The sequence below is a fragment of the Orussus abietinus genome, unplaced genomic scaffold (genome assembly GCF_000612105.2).
Source record: "Orussus abietinus isolate OABI.00-Male unplaced genomic scaffold, Oabi_2.0 scaffold73, whole genome shotgun sequence".
Lineage (NCBI taxonomy): Eukaryota > Metazoa > Arthropoda > Insecta > Hymenoptera > Orussidae > Orussus > Orussus abietinus.
The window spans coordinates 438901-461385 of record NW_019394248.1 but is presented as its reverse complement, the minus strand read 5'-3'; the positions used below and the strand labels follow the sequence as shown (position 1 = coordinate 461385).

The 22485-nt window shown below is 45.9% G+C and overlaps 1 protein-coding gene across 3 annotated transcripts in view; it reads left to right on the top strand.

Moving 5' to 3' along the window:
* LOC105695691 (zinc finger protein chinmo) overlaps positions 1-17905 on the top strand; it is a 45639-nt gene extending 27734 nt beyond the window's left edge. For all 3 annotated transcript variants that reach the window (XM_012417499.2, XM_012417492.2, XM_012417507.1), the window contains one exon: positions 10656-17905. In XM_012417499.2, coding sequence (XP_012272922.1) covers positions 10656-10891 — 236 coding nt within the window. In that variant the 3' untranslated portion in view covers positions 10892-17905. The remainder of the gene's footprint in view (positions 1-10655) is intronic.
* Positions 17906-22485: the final 4580 nt, after the last annotated feature.

Below are 22485 nucleotides of genomic sequence, written 5' to 3'. Positions count from 1 at the left end.
GAAATCCCCACGTTTTTCCGTATTTATTTTTTTCTCTTTACGCGGTAAAGGTATATCGTGTAACATGTGTAGCCAGCCGAAAATCGACTACTCTCCCTGCATAATTTCCGCGTAATTACGGTTTCATGCAAATTAAATCGTTCCTCGTTAAGGTAGGAACTCGATGACGATGACAGGTGTATCGCGAGCTCCGGGACACCTGTTGCCGCGAGGGAGCGCTTTTCCTTTCGAATGCGATTAAATGGGGAAAATAATGGAGGGAGGAGGGATCGCCAGTGAAAAGTCGATGATCCGTCTCGGCTTTTTTCATCGTCCAGGTCTCATGGGACACGCGTGACTCGAGTTCCCACGTGAACTGACACGGATTCCCAAGCGTCCCAAAAAGAGCGTGGGAGGGCTACAGATCGTTAAAATGGCGCCTCGCTTCCTTTCATGAATAATCACGCGCGGAACGTCAGAAAACGGTATATCAAACCCGGGGCAATCGTAATGAGCAATTAAAATGACGCAAATGAATTAAGGTGACACGAAAGGGTCATTCGATATACATCGAGACGTGAAAATATCCATGAAACATTTCTGAAAAAAAAAAAAAATGAAATTTCACCGGCGTCGCGTTTTGCCTTAGGGCCTTCATGATCACTAGATGAAGTTTCAAATGATTCGGTGGGCTCTGTTTATATTTTTATATTTCGATATATTGAATGACCCTTTCATAATCACTTTAATGGGACACTTCCTCGGTGCTCTCGCTCGCTTCCCGATTTTCGTCAATTTTATTTTCTTTGACTCGGATCGACAAAGTGCCGCGAAGAAAGCCATCGAAGCAGGGCTCCTCGTATGTCGTTAGTGCACGCTTGCATGGTCTCGTAGACCTCGTACAAAGAGGATGCAAGCAACGGTGCAGCGATTGCGACATCCTTTGCCCCGACACGTTGATCACCGAGGTGTGACCACTTTACGACTTTGACATAGACTCCGTCTCCACACCTGAGGGCGTTTGGAGCCCGTTTTTATTTTCTCTTCTAATCGGCGCCTAGAATCGCCACCGCAAGATGGCGGCCCCGATGCACCTCCGAGGTTAACGACTTCGAATTTCCCCCAAATACCCCGGGGAGAAAAAAGAAGAAATAATTCATGGAACAGTACCAAAGAGAAATGTCTAATTCAAAGAATAGTCATTTCACTGGAATGAAGTTCTTTTGTTATCTCGTCATTTTTATCTTCTCTTCTAATCGGCGCCTAGAATCGCCACCGCAAGATGGCGGCCCCGATGCACCCTCGAAGTTAACGACGCCGATTGTAAATATTGGGGAAAAATGTGTCACGTGGTAGTATGACCGAAATTGACGCGGAAGAATCTTGGACAATCGTGAGATGTCGAAGAGAAGGTCTCTTTCTTTTTCTCTTTTCTTCGGGGAATTAAAACGGTACACCATGCACGCCGCATCAGAAACGCCGCCGAGAGATGCGGAAGCAGTTAGGTCGGAACCTAACGGAGGTTCTAGTAATTTAGGTGCCACCAACATTTCTCACAACCGACAACCTGTGTACCGGTACTTCGAAGATAATCCAAACTACTCCTCGGTTATTATCTCGCATAGGAAAGAGACTCGTTATCTTGAGCGGGAAATCAACGGCATCTTTTGTCTAAATCGTTCCATGAGAACGAGAGAAAAATTTCATCTCGATCGTCACGCGTTACTTCTTACCACGGTAGAGCCTTTGCGTGACCGCGAAAAAAAAAATAAAAAAAAATAAAAATGACAAGTTGGCGAATTCGTTTTTCCTGGACATTGCCTTAAAGTCCCGAAGACGTTTTCCCACGCATCGGGACTTCCGGATCCATTGGAGCCGATCGATCGAACGATCCTCGACATCGGAGGTATTAGAAATGACTCGGCATTACAAAGGAATGGTTTTAATGAGGATCCTTAAGCCGGACCTGCAAACGGGGGCGAGGAGCTGGATCGGTCATCGACATCCCGTGGAATTAGATGCCGAATCGATACCGGCACTTCGGTTGGTCGGATCGATCGTTAGAGGTCCATCGATCGATGACAATCGATCTTCTCGGTTCCGTCCGATTTGCCGCAGGTCGGTCAGAAAAAAAGGGGGACCAGATCGCGATCGATCTCGCGACTTAGATTCGCCCTCGAAGGGGATGCTGACTGGTCCTCTTTTTTTCTTTTCCTTTTTATCCCATCTTCGGTCCTTCTCTTCCCGTATCCGTCTCGCGTTTTTGCGTCCCTAGCGACGACAAGATGGTCCACTCTTCTCGGTTTCGCAAGATCTAAGACATCCTCCTCTCTCTTGGTCCAGTCGAGGGGACTTTCTCTCCGCATTTCTAAATCATGGGATGTCGCTCCCTAACGCCGTCCTTTCTCGTTTATTTATAGACCGCGGTCCTTGCTACCTAATTCTTCCTTCTCGATTGGTACCTGCATGACTCTTGGGAATCTCATTACCGCCCGCGGGTCTACGCACTCTGCGTTTGTATGAATTCATTTTCTAACATCTAGCCGATTACGCATATTTTGCGCGGATGCGAGGAAACGAGCCTTTTTAATCACTGCCCATTTATTATGGAGAATTGCCTTTTTAAAAATTATACCTCTATGACTCTTAGGAGCCTCATTACCGCCCGCGGGTCTACGCACTCTGCGTTTGGACGAATTCATTTTCTATATAGGAGATTACGCATATTTTTTGTGGATGCGAGGAAACGAGCCTATTTAATGATTGTTCATTTATTATGGAGGGGAATCGGCTTTTTAAAAATTCGGCAGAGTCTCGCGCCAAGTACAGCTCGCGTCCGACATTCACGAGGCGGTGGTCGAAGAGGTCCCTCAAAAGTGACTTCACGCACCCGATATTTTCCAACCCGCCAATTAGGGCCCGATCTCCCAGGAGGGACCGTAATGACGACTCATTAAGTGTTTCGTAAATTTTCGGACCGAAAATCGGACGAGGAGGGGCCTCCTTCTCGGTAAGAACCTCTCTCGGGCGTTTTGCATTACCGGCGTTAGAACGGAGGTTCGCGATGACCTCAGCCGGAAACGCCGTTCCTGAAACCGGAGAGAAACTTTTTTTTAGAGCCTCCGATGCCGCTCTAACGGTAAAGATCGACACACCACGTGGACAGGGACTGCAAATAGGAAGAGACGCGCATTCGACGACCGGGGCCTCCTCACCTGTTTCTACGCACTCGATTTTCGGTCTATACTTCGAGAAAAGTGTCATCGAACCTAAAAAATCTTTCTACGAGTAGTACCGAAAGAAATATTCATCTTTTAATACAAAGAATAATTAATTAACTTACTTTCTTACCCTCCTAAAAAAAAAATTGTATTGTTACCTATCACGCGAGAAAGTTGAATGTTTAATTTTTTTCTCAGCTCGAGGACTTCGTTCCCCTTAAATCTTTCGTAACGCCCTTCGTCGATAATTGATGAGTGCATCGGAAAGTCTTGCGGGATTGCGTGCAAGTGTCGTTAATTCTCCTATTTCCATCGATTGCGAGGACGAAGGAGTTCGGAGTTGGAATTTTTTTCCTTCCCTCGTAATGGAGAACGGTTGAAATTAATCATAAGTACGGTGGTTCTGAGAAGAGCTCGGAACTTGGCAGAACTTTAATCGCGTCTTATGCACCCTCGCCGAGGCCACTTGCACCGTCTCTCCGATGCATTATTCAAGACCGACGTGAAAGTGCACCGCGACGGGCTGATAAGAGTTCTGCATGCATCTTTAAAGATTGCGGGAACTCGCGTCTTAACCCTTCTTCTCTTACATTTCTTCATTATTTATCTGTCCTCCACCCGCGACCTCGCGAGTCGTCCCGAGGTGCATCCAGTGATTGCACTTTAATGCACTACCCCGAAAGGTGAAATTGAACCAAAGAAATATTTCTTCTGATAGTACCAAAAAAAAAAAAAAATATATGTAACGCCCCCAGGGCGTCGAATTTTTCTCGTCGATCGGGAAACTCGGTAGAGTTGGGCGCCAATTACATTTTTTTTTTCCTTTTTTTTCGCAAAAAATTTCCCATCGCGCGGGGTGTTAGGTCTTCGTTCCCGAGTGGACGCGCCAATTTTACAGCCGGCTAGTCCGAGCTGGGAGAAACTTTCGGACCGCCTTGTCGGTATTAAAAGCAATATCGTATTTCGTCTACACGGTGGCCCAAGGAGTCCGATACACGCCGACGCCGAACGTATATCTAACGCACAACGTAACGAGAGAGGCCACTCTCGAAGTGGGTCATGGCCGGGCGTGCCTGGGAGTCTCGAAAAAGAAAAAAAAAGGAGGAAAGAAAAAAAGATCGGGAAGCCTGCGGGGCCGGTTCGCCTCAGAAAACATTCTTTGTCCCATCCGTGCTCGCCGAAATTAGCCGTGGAATCGCGAAGTGAAAGAAGAAACGCCCCGGAACGCTGCGCGCGATAATGGCGCCTCGGTGCACCGAGACGCCATTTTGCTTTTTTCTAAATCCCATCGCTTCGGGTCTTTTCTTTTGGGTTTCTCGATATTAAGTGTCGAATTTGGCTGTATCCGACAAGATTTCGGTATTCCTTGACGGACTTAGGAATTTAGAACGAATGTACGGATGTATTCACGACCTCGGGGTCACCATGCACCGAGACGCCATTTTGGTTTTTTCAAATCCCATCGCTTCGCGTCTTTTCTTTTGAGTTTCTTATCATTAAGTGCCGACTCTGGCGATATCTCGAGAGATCTCGACGTTCCTTGCCAAAATGAGGAATTTCTAAACCGCGTATGTGTATTCGTGACCCACAGGCTCGTTCCGTGTGCGTGTGGGAACGCCGTGCGACACACGACGCCGTTGATAGGGCCGGGCCGCATGCAAGCCGTATTTGGGTCACGAAATAATTCACGATACGCCCGCCGGATCGCCTATCTACCTAATAAACCAAATGACGGGCCGAGAGCGGTTGAATTTCGTTTTTGTTTTCGGTGTGCCCCTCTCTCTCCTTCTGTCCGCCATATTGGAACGGATCTGGTCGCGATAAACGCGGCCGTCTTGACCCAGTCGATATCACCGCCCTTAGGGAGCTAAACCTCGCCAGTGCGACATTTCACCGAGGAAACTAAAAACTTAAGGACTCTTCTCGACCTTAAGGTGGCACGAAAGCTATTCTTCGCCACATTTCTCTTTTTAATGAAATTTCACGAGCATCGCGTTCTTCATTGGGGCCTTCACAGTGGCGAAGATCGAAATTCTTAGGTGCACCCAGTTTGATTTTCAAATGTATCATACATTTTTTCTATATATACATACGAAATCTCCCTTTCGTATCACCTTAACCCTGCGGAAAATTTCACGCCTTATCACGTGGACATACTTTCTCATCCACTTACCCCTCTTCACCGGTGGATGGGCGCGTCTCGCGGGGTTTTGCATCATCGGCGAAACCGTCGGCGACACCCCTTCCCGGATTGCGTGCGTGCGTGCACGCATTATTAACGGCCAGCTAGAGGAAACGGAGTCGCGTGCCACGGAGGCACTAATCAAGCCGCCATTAAGCGATACGCTGCCTCGCGATATTACGATCGAACTTTAACTCGGGCGTACCTTCTCCCAGCGGTGAAAAATCTCGGAAAAGTGAAATTTCTCAAAAATACCTGAAAATTGACATTCCACGAGCATCGCGTTCTTCCTTGGGGCCTCCGCGATCACGGGTTAAAATTTCAAATGATTCGGTGCACCCAGTTTGGAGAAAAGTGTCACGGAGGATTGCCTCCTCGGATGGCACTTTCGCACCCCCTTAATTTTATCCAATCCCTCGGTGCGCCTAATTGCAGGCCAGATGATCTGCACGCAGTACCGTGCCCTACATCCCTCGCTAGGTCCTTGCAGATTCCCTACACGAAGGGGGGGTCCCTCTTCCAGGGTAAGTAGACCGAGGAAATCGTCGGCGGGCGCACTCGCGCGCACTCCAACTTACTCCAACTTACGCATCGGGAGTGTACCCTGCGCACGGCACAATGCGTAATCCTATATCCTCCACCCATCCCGGCCGCCCCCCTCGGTATCCTTCGATCCTTGGGCCGATCCTTCCTGGTACACGCTTCCCCGCGGAGTGCGGACACAAAGGGACAACCCCGGTCGTCCGGGTTCACCGAGAGTGGCTCCTTCTCATCCTGCATCGCGCGTGAGAGGGTTCGACGCGGTTAAGCGACTCCACGCGCTGCGATGGCGTCGGGGTGAGCTTTCGTAATTAGTAAATGAATTTCTTGCAAGGACTGAATTAAATGTTACCATTCGAACAAGCAAGCTCTGCAGGAATATCGCAACTATGAATTGAATTATTATTGCCCCGTGAAATAATTATTTTTTTTTTATTGTCGATGTAACAAAAATCCTTTTCCTGGCCCATCTTCTGGGTGTTAGTCAAATTTCTTGTCAGGACTGAATTTTTTTTTCTGGGAGTGTGCACGAATGTGTGAGGGCATCCCAGTGTGCGTATGGATGCGTGAGCGTCCAATTATGTGTATGCGTGTGTGAGCGCCAGAGTATGTGTATGATCGAGCGCGTGTACGAGGGTATGGGTGAATAAGTGTGTCCCCGTGGGTGTGCATCAGGGAGCGAGCGCTAAGTGCGGGTACGAGTGCGTAAATGCGTATCGGTGTGCGTCAGGGAGCCGGCCCGGATGCCGGCAATGCGTGCGCCATTGGAACAGCTTGCCGACGCAGCCGCGCGCGGCGCCACCCGCGACCGCACGCACCAATCAATACGCGAGGGTGCGTGCGGGTGCGTGTGGGTGCGCGCGCACCGGAAGTAGGCTCGCGAGGGATAACCTAACCCTAACCGGCCCTGGGGACGAAAGTCACTAGGTGAGACCTTAGGCAGGAGAAATCGAGAAATCTCACCTTTTAGGTAACCACCACGCAAAGAGTTACAAATAAGGAAGACTTTTGGAATTTCTTCACTTTTTCCCCAGAAATCAAATTTTTTTTTCTTTTTTTTTTTTTTGGCGATTTCGGATGTTCATCGGCGTGTTTTTCAGGATGATATTCGGGGGGTTCTTTTGGATGTTCTTCGGGGTATTCTTTGGTGACCCTCGAGGCGACCTTCGGGACCATCTTCAGGGTGCGCCTCGGGAACCTCCCTTCCTTCGGGAACCACGGGAATCCAGACCGACCTCTGTTGTGCGGGTTATGGTCTCCCTTAGCGGGACATTCTCGGTCGGGAGGGGGTGTCCCTCCTCCATGGGGGTGCGAAAGGGAGGAGGGTGCGATCCCTCGGGATTTTCGGGCTGCACCGCGCACGGCCGAACTCCATTGATTTTCTTCTGGCCCTGGAATCCCCATACCCCAGGACCAGGAGCTCCTCGGTCTGGGGAACGTCTTTTCTACATCTTCTCCGTCGCCTCTTCTGTTTCTCCTTCCTTTTGCCATTCCTTCCGGTCGCCCAGCGGTTCCAGGGAATCCAGAGAAATGGGTCAAGGCCTGGATCGTTGAGATTGTCCTCCTCTCTTCCTCCCTCTATCCCTTTTTTTCGCCCCTGCCTTTTCCTATCCGTCTTAAGGTGATATGAAAGGGTCATTCTATATACATATCGAAACGTCAAAATATTGATAGAACTTTTCTCCAAATGGGATGCGTCGAATAATTTGGAACTCCCGCACGTGATTATGGAAGAAGGCAATACTCGTGAAAATTTAATTAAAAAAAAAATAAATATGTATCCTTGGTTCTACTCTGGGCTAAATAGGCTAATTTTTATTAAATTGAAATTCTATGAGCATCGCGTTCTTCCTCAGGAGCTCCTCAGTCACGTGCTGAAGTGTCAAATGTTTTGGGGCAATATCGAGAAAAGTGTTAGGAATATTTTGACGTTTTATCTGCATAGAATAACCCTTTCATATCACCTTAGGCTTCCCGAGGGAGAACGTTCCTCTTCTCTTGGGTCGATCTCGAGGCCGAATCGCGATTTCGTAACTCGACCTTCGAGTACTTTTATTTCTACTCTGGTTATGTGGTGGATTAGAAGTGCTGCGATTAGAAATTCCTCTCTGGAGCTCCCGAGAGTGTCGAAGGGAAAATACCGATCATCCATTGAAATTAGACATCGTTTTCGTCGATCATTTTATTGGCGATGCGATGTGATGTGCTTTACTTGTTAACAAAGGTTTTTTTTTCCCTGTTTTTATTTTACTTCGTGGCCCGCTCGCTAGGCGTCTCTCGAGTCGCCAAGGGAGAAGGTCCGGGCTCGGCTAAAGGCGACCTTGGAGGCTGAATCGTTTCGTAACTTAACCTTCCGCTACTCCCTCTCGCATGGCGATATATCTCCTCCCCTCTTAGAGTCGTCCCTTCCACCTAGTCGGAACTTTTGCGGGCCCTTTGCCTCTCCTCGGAGGTAAACACGCACGATGCGTCGGCAGGTACGCGGTGCACGACACTTCTTGCGCAATGCCGAAGGTTAATTCCATTCGATTTCGAAACGGTGAGGGCCGTTCGCTCGACTAGTAGTTAGCCTTGGAAGGGCTGGCTATAGTCGTTGAATTTTTATACCATTTCCGGCCTTTTTCCCGAGAAGATTCCCGCAGTCCTTCCTCGAGGACCTCGGGTGCGGTTTTTCAAAATGGCGGCGCTTCGGTCGCTCGCTCTGCCTTCCGGCGCGAGGAGTTTCTCCCTTATTTTTCTCATGGACTTTCGAGGAAGGACAGGATTTCCTTGTCATCAGCAGAACTGGGGAACCATTTCGATTTGAATTTCTTCCCTATCCGAATAATATCTCTTAATTTCTGGGTATTTAAAATGACATTTCACGAGGATTCTTCCTTAGGGTCACGTGCTGAAGTCTCGAACGATTCGGTGCGTCCTGTTTGGGGGAGTTTTGTCGTCGTTCCAGGAATCGAGAGGCACCTCTTCGTCCGAGTCCCGGAAGGCGATTCGCGTCCTCGATGGCCGCGAATCGAGCTCGCGAGGAGCTCTCGCCCCCTGGGGCATTTTCGCCCCACTTCGCCCCCCGAGCATCGCCTTTGTTCCCAAGCCGCCTTTGTGAATTTCATAGTCAACTGCACGAAACCGAGCACCAACCCCGGCCCCGTTTGTTCTTTCCTAGGCCATCCCCCTCTCCGAGGACTATTTTTAGGCGGTGTAACTACCGAAAACCCGGCGGCCATGTCACGCCCTGCCCACGCCAGGCACGCGATTTTCGCCGAATCGACCCTGCCACGCGGAATTCCGGATGCGGAACGCACGAAAAACCCGAGTAGGGGTTCCTCACTAAGGGAATCATGCTTCTTCATTATGGAAATCAGCTGGAAATCGTTGGAAATCATTTTTAACCCTTTCGGCGATATGGCCCCGTAAGTGCGTCGGGCGTTTGGTCCAATATTGCTCGCACGCCCTCGCGAAACTCGCCCGTATGGCAAAAGGGCTTAGCGCTGAAAGACCTCGTTCTTTCTGATGATTTCGGGCCCCGATGGGGGCCCGATAGGACCCAATAGGATCCGATAGGACCCGATAGGACCGATGGGAACCGATTCTCTTCTACGATGGCCTTGCACGCGCCGGCGTACAAGAGGCATTGGCCTAATGCCGCGAGTCGGGCCCCACTTCCGCGAATCGACGACTCGCTCGCACTCTAAAAAGGGAAAGAAGACGTGGCCTTCCTCGACACACGCATGATTTCCTGGAACGCTCGCTTAGGATTCTTTCTAATGGGTTTTCGCACGTTTCCGAGGCGAGGGACCTCTTTCGAAATCCCTCGTTATCGCAGGCCCTCCATGATTGTTTTTAGCACCTGGTCTGTTTTTTCAATCCCTTTCTTCTTCTTCTTTTTCTTTTTCTCTCTTCTCTTTCTTCCTTTTTTAGAAACTATGGCGGGCGTTCGGGTCGTCGACACCGAAGGTACACGTGGGAGGATTTACAAGACGAGCTCTTGAATGCTTTTCATTTTTTCCTCGAGCATTTTCATCCCTAAGGAAAGGGTTCATTGATACGAAGGCGATATTTCTTGAAAATTCGAAAAATAATTCTTTGGCTCCAGTGAACGAGATGTTTCTTTTTTTCTCATTCTAAGTTTTAGGTTTGGTAGGAGGTGAAGATTCTTTCAGACATGCAGATCGCGTTCTCGCCCCAGTTTCACTTGGCGTAACCTCCGGCTTTAATTAGTGCTTGTTTAAATGCCGTAAAACCAAATTGCACGTGTTCAAATTGTTCTCATAGGGAGACGTCTCGTCGAGGAGCGATTATGTATTTTCGAGTGGTCCCAAGAAGACGGCGTGCACCGAAGAAAGAAAAAAAAGAGTAAATCCAATTGTTATTGAGTTGAGCCACTTGATTTTCTGAGTCCAACGTGGCGAACTCTATAAGTCATCTCTCATAACTCATACGTCGTCATTTGAAACTTCACCCCGCGATTTTGGAGTTCCCAAGGAAGGTCTTGAAACTCCCAAGAGAAAAAAAGTGTCCTTTGTTTTTTGTCCGGGATAAATACATTTTTTTCTTCTCGTCGAAAAATGAAATCTCGCGACTTTCGAGCTTAGTAAGACTAAGCAATCAAATTGGAAATTCTTCGATAGTATCATGAGAACTCTGACGGCACTTTCGTCCCACCTTAAGGGGTTTATCGACCACATTGTCGATTTTGGAAGGAACGAATAAATAATTAATAACCCTTTCTCCAACAGGTAAGAAGCTGAAATGTCCGTTCTGCGAGCGGCTCTACGGGTACGAGACGAATCTGCGAGCTCACATCCGGCAGCGCCACCAGGGCATCCGCGTGCCCTGCCCCTTCTGTTCGAGGACCTTCACCAGGAACAACACGGTGCGGCGCCACATCGCCCGGGAACACAAGCCGGATATCGACGAGAAGGCGTTCCAGCAGTCGAACAACCACTCGGTGGCGGACTCGGTGCCCCAATAACCGGGTTCCCGAGGGACCCGGACTTCTACTAGAGTTACCTGCAGGGTGCCGGGAGCGCCCTCTCTCTTCGCTCGGCTCGTCGCCGACCGGTGGGCCCGTTGAGTCCGGATCGTCGCCGACCGGCGGGCCCGTCGAGTCCGGCCCGTCCCGGGAGTCCCGAGGGACGGGCCGGTTCCCTGTCCCCTTCGAGGAGGGACGCGCGCGGGAGTGACGAGGCGCGGGCCGCGGTTCTGGCTGGATCTCTCAATTTTCTTTTTTTTTTTTTTAACCGATTTTCATCCAATTTACGCTGAGAAAAAGAAAGAGTCATTGGACCGGAGAAATGTTTCTTTTAATTGTAACGAAGGTACATTTCGTTAATTCATGGAGCTCGACTGGAATAAACTCAGATAGATTGTCACAAGTCGGAAGAAGCGTTTCCTCCGATTTATTCCAGTTTATTTCAGTCGTGTAATTATTCTTTGAATTAACGAGAGATTTATTCGGTTCAATTGTGCTTTTTCTTTATCAGCGTACGACCGATGCGGGGTTACAGGGGGAATTTGATGGGGTTGAAATTTGGCCCGAATGGTCGATCCTATATTTTTCTTACCGTTTTTCAATTTCTTTTTTTGTTTATATCGAATATCTCGACCCCATGGCAGATTTGCTGGGGATGTTTTTACTTTCTTCCCTTCGGATTTTATTTTTTAATCTCTTTAATGTTAATCTCTCAGGCTAATGGGAGATCTTGATGGCGAAGACCCACAGGAACGTTTTTGAAATTCGGCCGAAATTTTCAATCCTTTCATTTTCCTCCCCCTCGTATTCTTATTTTTTTTTTTTAATTTATTTTAATACCATTTCCAACCTCGTTTTCGTACAATCCGTCGATAACCGGTTAAAACAGTCGAGCCGACTGTATTTGTTTAAACTTGAATTGTTCCATTATTTTACGATCGCGTTTTTGAGATCTTAAAAAAAAAAAAAATGGTCATCCACAAATTTGGCCAATTTTTGGCCACTCTGGGACCGCGGGAAGCGCCCCGCAAGTTTTCCATCGTACTTGAGAGATTCAGGCGAGCGTGTAGAGAAACTATATTAAACTATACCGATATATATAAAAATATATATATATATATGAGACAGCGAGGAGGAGAAACGGAAGGACCGAAAAGTAATATATCGGCGCCGGAGCGCGTGCGCTGCAAATCACAAAACTAGTCAATGAAAGTGCAACCGTCATGTAAGAATAATTCACTATACTATAGAAGAGGCGATATATAGTCGGCGATGGAATACAGGAAAACGGGAAATAGTAATACGGGGATACAGTCGAGCAAGAGAGCATATATAGTAATAGGATAGCAAGCGAATCGCAGCCAATCACTACTCAGGAAATAGTTGTCAAAACGAGAAACAAGATCCGCCCTACGATCTTATTTTTCCTATCGTCAAGAACGTCGAAAAGAACAATTAATCGAGAAAGAGAAAGAAAAATACCGCGGACAAAACTACTGCCACTATCACAATAGCAATCTAAGTACAATATTTACTGCGATGGAACTTCTACTACTACTACTATTACCACCTACTACACTACACCGTTTCTACACCTAGTAATGTTTATTACTGTTAAAGTCGAGCCTAGGATGGAACTATAGTTGATCGTAGGGTTTAAGTTACGTCACATACAGTGCCAAAACCAGAAAAACTATACATGGTGTCCCGAAACACTGGCTGGACCATTTAAGGCGGGAAAGAGGATAACATAACCAGGCAAAAGTTCCTTTTCTATTTTTTTCTACCATCGGTACTTCTCGAGTTATAAATAAATTAAACCGACCAATCGCGAACGCGCGGGAGATTTGAAAAGTTAAGCCAGTATCTCGGTAAGTACCGATCGGAGAGAAAAATGGAAAAGGAACTTTCGACTGGAAATGTTATTCTCTTTCTCTAGAAAAAAAAAAAATAAAAAAAAAAGGTACCAGTGTTTTGACCCACTCTGTGTTAATGGAGACTACTTCTATGCTGGGTTTAACGCGCGAGCGCCACCGCGTACAACTTTTCGGCTTTCGTTTCGAAAAGACGTGTGTCGAGGAAATTCCAAACATAACGGAGATACTTTTTATACGCAGATACGGATCTTACTTTTGTACGTGAGGGGAGGGGGAGCAGGTCGTACGAAGTGTCACTAAAAATATTAACCACGAGAAAAGATGAATATATATATATATATTATATATTTTCGGAGCCGAGCACGATAATAGCGGAACCAAGCTAGTGATAAGGACTTCCCTTTCAGTAATACCAATTTCGAGTGTCCTGGAGGATGTTAAGTGATATAACGTTAAGTAACAAACGGAAAGAAAAGAAAAATCGCCGGCGGTGTCGTTATCGATAACTTATCAAAACGGATTTTTGTACCGCGCAGTCGCGCCCGAAATTTCTACCACACGCGTTTTTTATAACTTTTCATATACCAAGGTGGAGGGGGAACCCGAGACTCGTTGGCGAGGTGTCTCTTATCACAGGAGTTCCTTATCACGAGGTCGATTCCGCGTGGCGAGATCGGTAGGCGCGTCGGGACGCTATTCAGCAGATCAAGGGATACCAATTTTGTTACCTATTTACAGTGTTTAATATCGAGGACTTTTGTCCTAAGCAATAGTCGCAATAGTGAATTGAAGCTAAACTAGGCATCGATCGCGGGTAAAACATGCAAAATAGACGGTGAAAAGGAAGGAAATGTAACACGAAGGGGGATCGATCGAGTCGCGGATATAGGAACGATTACAATAGATAAATGGAGAAATATATATAAATATATATATATACATACCTGTGTATATATATGTGTACATTACATGAATAATAGTTAGAGATACTCCTAGTCAGGATGGCACCGCGATATTACTTGTTGCAGTATTTACACTTTTTACAGATTTTCTTTCTTTTGTTACGGGGATATGGAAAAGAGAAAGAGAGAGAGAGAGGGAGGGAGCGAAGGTTTAAAGAGTTACCTCACAACGATATGCCTATCGTAAGTTATCAAAGACAATAGATGATAGAGAGAATTATTTAATGTTTAGAACGACGAAGTGCTTTACGTACCTACGCGAGACGCGGCGCCCAAAGAACGGTTCATTTCTCATTTTCGAGTCCAACAAAGCATGTGTTACACACACGACACACACGCACACACACCGCTTGCACAATATCCACGATCTTAAAGGAAACCGGGGTGTCACTACCTCATTATATTGTCCGACTTTTACGTGCATACAGGGAAAATGAATGTCGACAGCCTTTCCCGATTTTCAGGCCAATTTATTCCGGGGACTTCGATGCCTCTCGCGAAGACAAGCGCGATCGACTACGACCAGTCGTGGAAAACTGTCAATTATTAAAGTAAATAAAAATGACACATTGAAAAGTTGCTGGTCCCATGGCGTGGAAGAGACACGGTGTATTATCCACGTGCAGAAAGAAAAAGAAAAATTGTTCATACGAGTACATTTCTGGTGGTTCTACGTCATCACAATTCCGAAGAAACGTCGTATACAATTTATTGGAGTTCGAGTCAATTTTTTGGATTAACTAAATATTTCTCCGGTTGAATTTTCTCAGGGTGGGATTGCATCTTGTCTCTTTGACGTAATGGCTGGTCCGTATCGAACGAAATCATGGATTCTAGGTATGCCGCAGGTTTTTGCCCGTGCCTTTTTCACTCGACTGCCCGAAATCGCATTTCTACGTACATTCCACCGAGATGCGAGTTTTCTCGATAAAGGGTCTCTCGAAGTCCCCGAGCCGAAAATGAATATATATTTACCCTCGTCGAGAGTAATTTTGGAGTAACAGCATATACGTATACAAAGATTTCTACGAATATATAAATATATACAAATATGCACATACGTGAATATCGCATAACGAAGAGGTGATCCGAAATTGCGCGACCGATTGCGATTGGCCAATTTCGAAATACCTAGAGAAAAAAAAAAAGAAAGAAAGAAAGAAAAAAAGCCCTTCGCCGCGTTTCTTTTTTTTTTTACATCAGAATCGACATCGATTACCGCGACACGCCTTTTCGACACGCACCCACACGCTCGTACGCATACCCAGTGACGTCAGGGACCCTAAAAAAAGGGGGTTGCATAAATGATAAAGGAGAGAGACAGCGAAGCTCCTCCATTTCCGGTCTTCGGGGGGGAAATTCGAAGAAAATGGAGAAAATGGGGGAAAAAAATATGGAGGACAAAAAAAGATGTGAAGAAATTCGGGGAGACAAGAGAGGAGGTTTGGCGTGTCAGAATCGCACTGAGTGTCTCAAGTGAGAGTCTAAAAAAGTTTTCGGGGGGAGCAGGGCGAGGGGGAGGGGTGTTCCGAAATCGGGAAATTGAAACCCACGAGGGGGAATTTTGAATTTCGATGAGCTGGGGGGCCAATGCCCCCGCGTGTGCGGATGTGAATTTAGACACGGCGGTTTCTACATATGTACACGCGTACACGCACACACGCACACGGCCACACATTACATACGTACGCGCGCCCGTACTGAGTGTATATAGAGTCCATGCGAGTATGTACAGCTCCGGCAGGCGGGGGTTTATTTTTTAAGAGAGTTTTCGGGGGTGCTTCCCCCCCTGGAACCTCTGCTGAGCAGAGCGGATCTTTGGGGGAAAAGGACCCCCGGACATTTAGGGTTACGTTGACGTTGTTGCGTTTTTTCGCCCACCCCAGGTGGCGGTTTTTCTCTTTTTCCGAGTTTCCGAGTTACACTCGCGGCTACGCGTGCGCGTACGCACGCACACGGACATTGACACGGCGGCGTTGAAAAATGCAGAGAAGGGTTGGCGACCCCCCTCGATAAATCCCGGGGGGCGGGACGAGTACCTAGATAATCAATGTAAAATTATTACGAGGAGTAATTAGGATTAATTGTACTGTCACGATGTGCGAGAGCGTCGCAGGGGGCGGAGAACGTGCGTATGTATAGTTATGTAAATGTATGTAACGACCGATGGCGGCGCCACCGCCGGGCAAGGTGGATACTACACGCAACGATAAGTCCTGGGATTTTAGGTGTACATGCAGTTTAATCGAGGTCTGTAACACCCATGTGTAATTCCAACGTCAGTTTAATCTGTACAGATCGGTTTACACCGACTAATCGTTACGTGTGTAACCACCTTAAGCGCTGGCACCCCTCGCACCTTCCTCCGTTCGCCGATTGTTTATAGCTTTTTCTTTTCTTTTTCATCTTTTCCGTTGGACTTTTATCGGCGGTTCCTCCGGGAAAGAAAATCCCGGAGGAGCGGTGCCTCGTCTCGAGGGTGGATTCGACTTTGGATTTTTTTTTTCGGAGAGGGAGAGCGAGGGGAGGACCTTGCGAGGGGGTGCAAAGGGTTTCGAGAGGGCCGCGAACGCAATCGGTGGCAATTATTTGTTTTTTCTTTATCTTCATCTTCTTCTTTGAGGGGGCTAGGAAAGTGTGAGGAATCCCGCTGGCAAACTTGCGAAATTCGACGAAGAGGCCGTCGCGCGCCCTGTTGAAATTTTAACCAAAACCCTCTATCACCGGTGTAAAGATACTTTATATATATACAAATATATATATATATACAGATACGCGTTACGCGCGTGTACACGCACGCGCGAGTGCGTAGGTACGCGCGTGTACCCGCGCGTCCCTATTATTGTACTACGCAGTAGGATAATATGTTTCATGTTGTTTATATATTATGTGTTTACGGATTCAAAATCCTTTATAGATGTCGTGTGTGACACAGCGTGGCTGGGAACACCCCCAGAGCCTATTTGACGAAATCGGCGCCCGATCACTTTGCATAAACAATTAATTTCCTATCCACACACTTCAAAGAAATCTCGTTAATTAGAACATTTAATTCTATCATCAAGTCGACCGTATCGAGGAACTACCGCGTTTGTCAGGAAATCCAAGATGGCGTCGGTTGGTCAAATGGCGCCTCGAGATTAAGCCTCGGCTCTGTTAGGAGGTTCTCGAAAAACCTGGCTATGCGTTTCCGCAGCGGAGCCAGGGTTTTCCGCGCGTGCCCATCGTTTTGCGAGTCGGGTTTTGCAAAGAATTTGAGCGAACGAGAGAAAGAAAGAAAGGAAAAAAAGAACCCTCCTCCACCGAGAGAGTACGCACCACACGAGGTACCTACAGCATGTAAGGGAGATAAAAAATGGAATATTAATAATCGATGTCATTCGCTGTACCTACACCATCCGGAGTGTACTCGCGGCTGTACCGTTTAAGCGTATATAGTATTTAAAATAGTATGCAGTAATGGCGACCGCGAATATTAACGAAAATGAAGATATATCCGACGCGCGTGCGCACGCAACGCGGGGCTTCGATTACTGGGGCGGCGGTCCTGCGTGCCGCGGATTATAGTACAAAGTAAACATAATTCTTAAGTACTAACGAGTAAAGGGAAGACCATTATATTCAAAGGGCATTCACGTGACCCACTGTACACGCTGCGAATCTAAGGGTTATTCGAGAGGGAAGAAAGAAACGGCTAGGACGTCGCGGATGAGGTGGAGGTCTCCAGGGTCGCCGGAGGGGCGTTTACAATAACCAATTAATAACGAACAATGTCCGCACATTCTAAAGGACAATTACCGGATGTTCTTCAGGGAGAAATTTAGACCGTAGACTATTTTTCAAGGGCATGGGATGTAGGATTACCGGGAACGTTACGGCCGCCATTTTGGTACCGTCCCTCCGCGGTCCCTCGGAGACTTCAACGCCTGCAATTACCGACACGATGCGAATCTTCCGACTGACATCTCGGCACACCGCGTGCAAGTACAAATGCTACCTCACCTACGCGATTAAATATACAGGGTGCACCGACCTTCGTAACGTCACTGTACATACACACGACGGTATTTAACTGTAGATGAAGGAAAGGGGAAGAACGATCGTGAGTTACTCAGCGGGTTACACGGCATGGAGGGGAAAACAAAAAAAAAAAAAGAAGAAAAAAAATACGAGAAGTAGAAGAGATGGAATAAATAAATAAAGTAAAGTTAAAATTTTGGGGTCGCAGCCGTGCCCTCTCCTCGGCGTCCTGCGGGGGGGGGGGGGAAGGGGGGACGACTGCGGCCTCCACACTCCACAAATGTCCTTTTCTCAGGAATATGAAAACCAAGTACAAACTACAGAGTATAATAGTCGATAAGTCGTACAATACAATAATCAAACGATGCAATAGCCGAGTGCAAACGTTAAGGAGCCGTTCGCTTACCTTTCTCGTGGAACACGATGACAATGACGATAATAAATAGTTACTTTACTAATAGTATACAATTTAGGCGGCTACGGACCCGTTCAAGATGGCGGCGCGCCCGACGCGGCCGAGGCCGCTGACGGTCGCGTTTTCTTCGCCGGATTTTCTCGTCTCGTGGGTCTTTGGCTTTCGATTTTCCGATCGCTAAGATCTTCTCGCGCTTCGTCTTTTCTGGATTTCCAGCTTGCGTTCGCTGCCCCCTCGGGGATGTATGTATTACGTTCGTCCTGGGTGCATCCGGCGACGTCTCCGGTATTAAGTACGCGTAATTTTAAGAGGCGTAGGGTTAACTCGTTAGTCTACAATTTTTAAGCTTTGTAATTAATCCCTCCTCCCCACCCGAAGCTTTCATTTCCCTTGAATTGTGAAGGACCCTTGCGAGAAATTCCAAGAAAATTCCCAAGATTTACAAGTGAACTTCCAAATGCAATTGCCGATGTTTCTTTTGTCTTCCGTTTCCAAAATTGACGAAACGAAGGCTTTTTAGTCCACCGAAGCTAACTAAAATTCGATTCCATCGAGCGAGACGATTAACGAAATTAATTAAATATTTTATTTAATTAACCGGATGTTCTTTCTTTTTTTTTTTTAATTTTTCTAATAAGTGGCGCTTCACCGTTCGGGTTACGAATTATCGGAAATTGAAGTTCACTCCCAATTTTTAAGGGGTTTTTCTCAAGAGTTTCCTTTCGTCCGGTCGATGCGACGTCCAATGTTGAGTTTTGTTCCTTTTCCCTCGAAGAAGAGTTCGAGGGTTGAGATTTTTTTACGTTTTAAGGAGTATTTCCTTCTCGTTGAGAGGCCCTTAAGGCAAAGAACCACGACGCGATGCCCAAAGCTACTTTTAGTTCAAGTTCAAGTACAGACCAGTGCTCAAAGTGACGACAACCAGTGACCAGCGTTACGTACATAAATACGTATATAATAGGTATATAGAAGAACCACTTCTACCTCAATCCGTATACGTTCGCATAATCGTTCAGGTCCCCCTCCTACCCCCTCACCAAAATCCCCAGAGTATTATTTCATAGAATTATTTCATTTTCACATCTCCCATCAGCTGATCGTGCAAACGCGTAATATACATATACGTAACGTCGACAGGGAATACGTGTCCCGATCGAACCGATATTTACCTCGGTATATATATACACACACACATATATAGATATATATATCCCGCCCCCACTTCCTCCCGACTCTGTAAATACATCCATTTAATATTTATTTATTTATGTTTCCATGCGCTGGACGCGTCTATGTTACACGTGAATCGCAGATTAACGATTAACGATCCGTTTATTGATAGCGAAGAGTACTCTCACCTCTCGATATGATATATCTAATTATTAAGGAGACACTTATATTAGAGTTTAAGAGCCCCGACGTCGTGGTCCCGCTGTGCGATATCGTCCTACACCTTATTAAGGAGATATGACAAAATGGAGTCGCGTACACGCCGGTAATTTCGACCCCCCGCGAAGGGCGCGTCTTATCGGCCGAAATCATCTCGAACTAGTTAGGCCGTCTTCGTTATTATCATCCGATGAATGAAAAGTCAGTGGAAATTAAATGTCCATCGGCCAAATTGGTCGCGCCTTCGAGGGGGGGAATCGCAACTGTATACTAAGAGATGGTTACCATTTTTACGAGTTTTCGTTTTCCATTTATTTCGTGTTCTTCTTTTTTTTTTTTATTTTTCTTTAAATCTTTTTTTCTCGTAGAGAGGGACTTTAAGTCCTCGTTGAGTTTATGGTGGATGATAGAGGGAGAGGGGTAATTTGCGGAGGAAGGAGGAAGGGGATGCGCAATTCGGATGGGCGAAGCTTTGCGATCTTGTAGATGTACTTTTTGCGAAATTGCGAACCGAGGTGAAGAAAATCCTTTTCTTTTCTTTTTTTTTTATTCCCCCGAAATTCTTTGCGAGAGTGGCTTTCGGGAGGGTGCGAGGCCGGAAAAGGGAATTTCTATTTCGTCCACTTCCGGTGGAGATCGGTGGCGATTTCAATTTGATTTTGCCGGTCGATGACCGGATATCGAGAGTCTTTTTATCGTTTTCTAACCCTTTTTGGAAATTCTCACCGATCTCGCCCTGTCGCCGACGAGGCTTGACTTACCCTTTTTCCTTTTTGTTTTGTATAAAAATTACTCGGAATTTAATTAGATTAATAACCGCTTAATTGCTGTAAGACCAGGAGGAAATACTTTACGATTAATTATAAATTACAGAAAAAAAACATTTGCTTTCACGATTTGCTCCCAGTCTCATTTATCGATCACCTTTTCCGCGTCGTTCTTGAGTTTCGGCGGGACTTTTGGAATTTCGAAAAATCCCGGAAATTAGCAGGAAACACGGACACGCCCTTAAACGAGTTCACTGGGTGGGCGAAAAGTCGGATAATTAGAAAAGTTACCCTTTGTCTCTGTACAAGGGCCGCCATTGCCACTCTTTTATTTTTTGTCAATGTTCATAACTGTCAAGTTGACAGAACCTCTAACTAGTTAAATAGCTTGCGAGATTAATTCATGGGAACTCAGTTAACAGACTTTCCTTTAATTAAGTTCCTCTTTTTATACATTTAATTTACCTAGAGACTCGGTAGAGTCTCGCGCCAAGTACATTCATGCGGAAACGCACATGTATCCCTAAAAAATAATTTTTTTATTTCCGTTCAAAGAAACGTTAATATTCTGGGAATTTATTTTAAACCGTATTTAATTGCAACAAATGGCGCAATGTTTTATTAGATCTGTCGAAAGAAATATAGGCTTAGGCACGAATATGTATTTCATTTGACTGGATCGAGAAATTGAACTTTTTCATATTTTCTCATCTTACTCGGTGGCAACTCTAGTAAATGAAATCACGGCCGTTTATATCGTGCGAGTTTGAGGATTTAGTTAACCGAAGGGCTTGAATCGAATATTCGAGCGGTGCAGTGTGCAGTACAAACTAGGCCAACTCGGCGCAAAATACGTTTCCATCGTGAGAATCGCGTTGATCTCCCGTGGAAACGTTTAAAGTCAATGTTACAATACAACGCACGTACAAATCTAATGATGTATAACGATGTAAACGCTTTTTGAGCTGCGATAGAACGTGATCCGCGCGTGTAAACTCGTCCGTTTTTCGTTGCTCCCCGAGTCGCCAAAATTGGGTATTTCTCATAGCTGTCAAATCTTTATTTTTAACGTCATCTCCAAGAATAAATCTCAAACCTCTGCACGGAATGATTTCCGATCGCTAATCAATTATCAATGTGTGATATATTAAAGGACGGTTCTGTGATTCACAAACGGCAAGTTAGCTCTGGAGGAAGTAATTAGCTCGGCAATCGCGCAGGATATAATGCAGTAAAAGAAGAAAAAAAAAAAATGCGGAAGGAAAGAATATTAACCCGATCTCCTCTTTGCGCAATTTAGATTATCCGCGAATAATCCAGTAATGGCGGAATAAATTCCCAAAAGTTTTCCGGTAAGACTTCCAGGCATTTATTACGAGCTTCGATTCGGACGGGCTGAACTGAAAATGTATGCAAGAAGGATCAAGGAAGTTACTTTGAAACGTGTAAACGGGTAAGAGGATTACAGTTCACATTAATAATGCATAAAGCTCCACGGCGATTTATCGTACACGAGATGCCGAGCTCATTAAACTGTCATTAACGGGCGGAGTATCGAAATAATTGGGTGCACGTACTCTCACTTTCAATTTTCAATCCGCCAATTAAGGTGATATGAAACTGCCGTAAAGAAGATCTCGTTTATGAAACTTTTTCACCGAGTTCAGTGTACCAAATCCATTGAAACTTGACAATGTCAATGTGAATGCTATAAAGAAAGTGCCGCCATGAAACTTTTAATTTGTTTATAGGTATTTTAAAAATTGTTCATAAAAATTGAATTATAAGATTCGGTGCGTCCGATTTTGGGAAAAAAAATTAACGAGAGCTTTAAAGCCACTTTCATCCCACCTTAAGGATAACCTCAAAGAGATTTATTTTCGCTATAAGTCCTCTCGAGCGAGGGAATGAAATTATTTATATCGAAGGATCTATCCGAGGAAAAACTGCAGATATTTTCGGCCGTTTATCAGTAGCGACTCAAGCTACGTATATCTTGGTAACTTAATTAAACCTAGGTTTAAGAGCATTGTAAAAATAATCATTATTCGATTCTTCTCACCTACTCGTACTTGGTAATTTTTGCCCGTGGGATATCGAGGAATAATTTCGCACAGGAAAGAACTAGTAAGTGAGAGCACTAAGACTAATTAACCTGTACTTC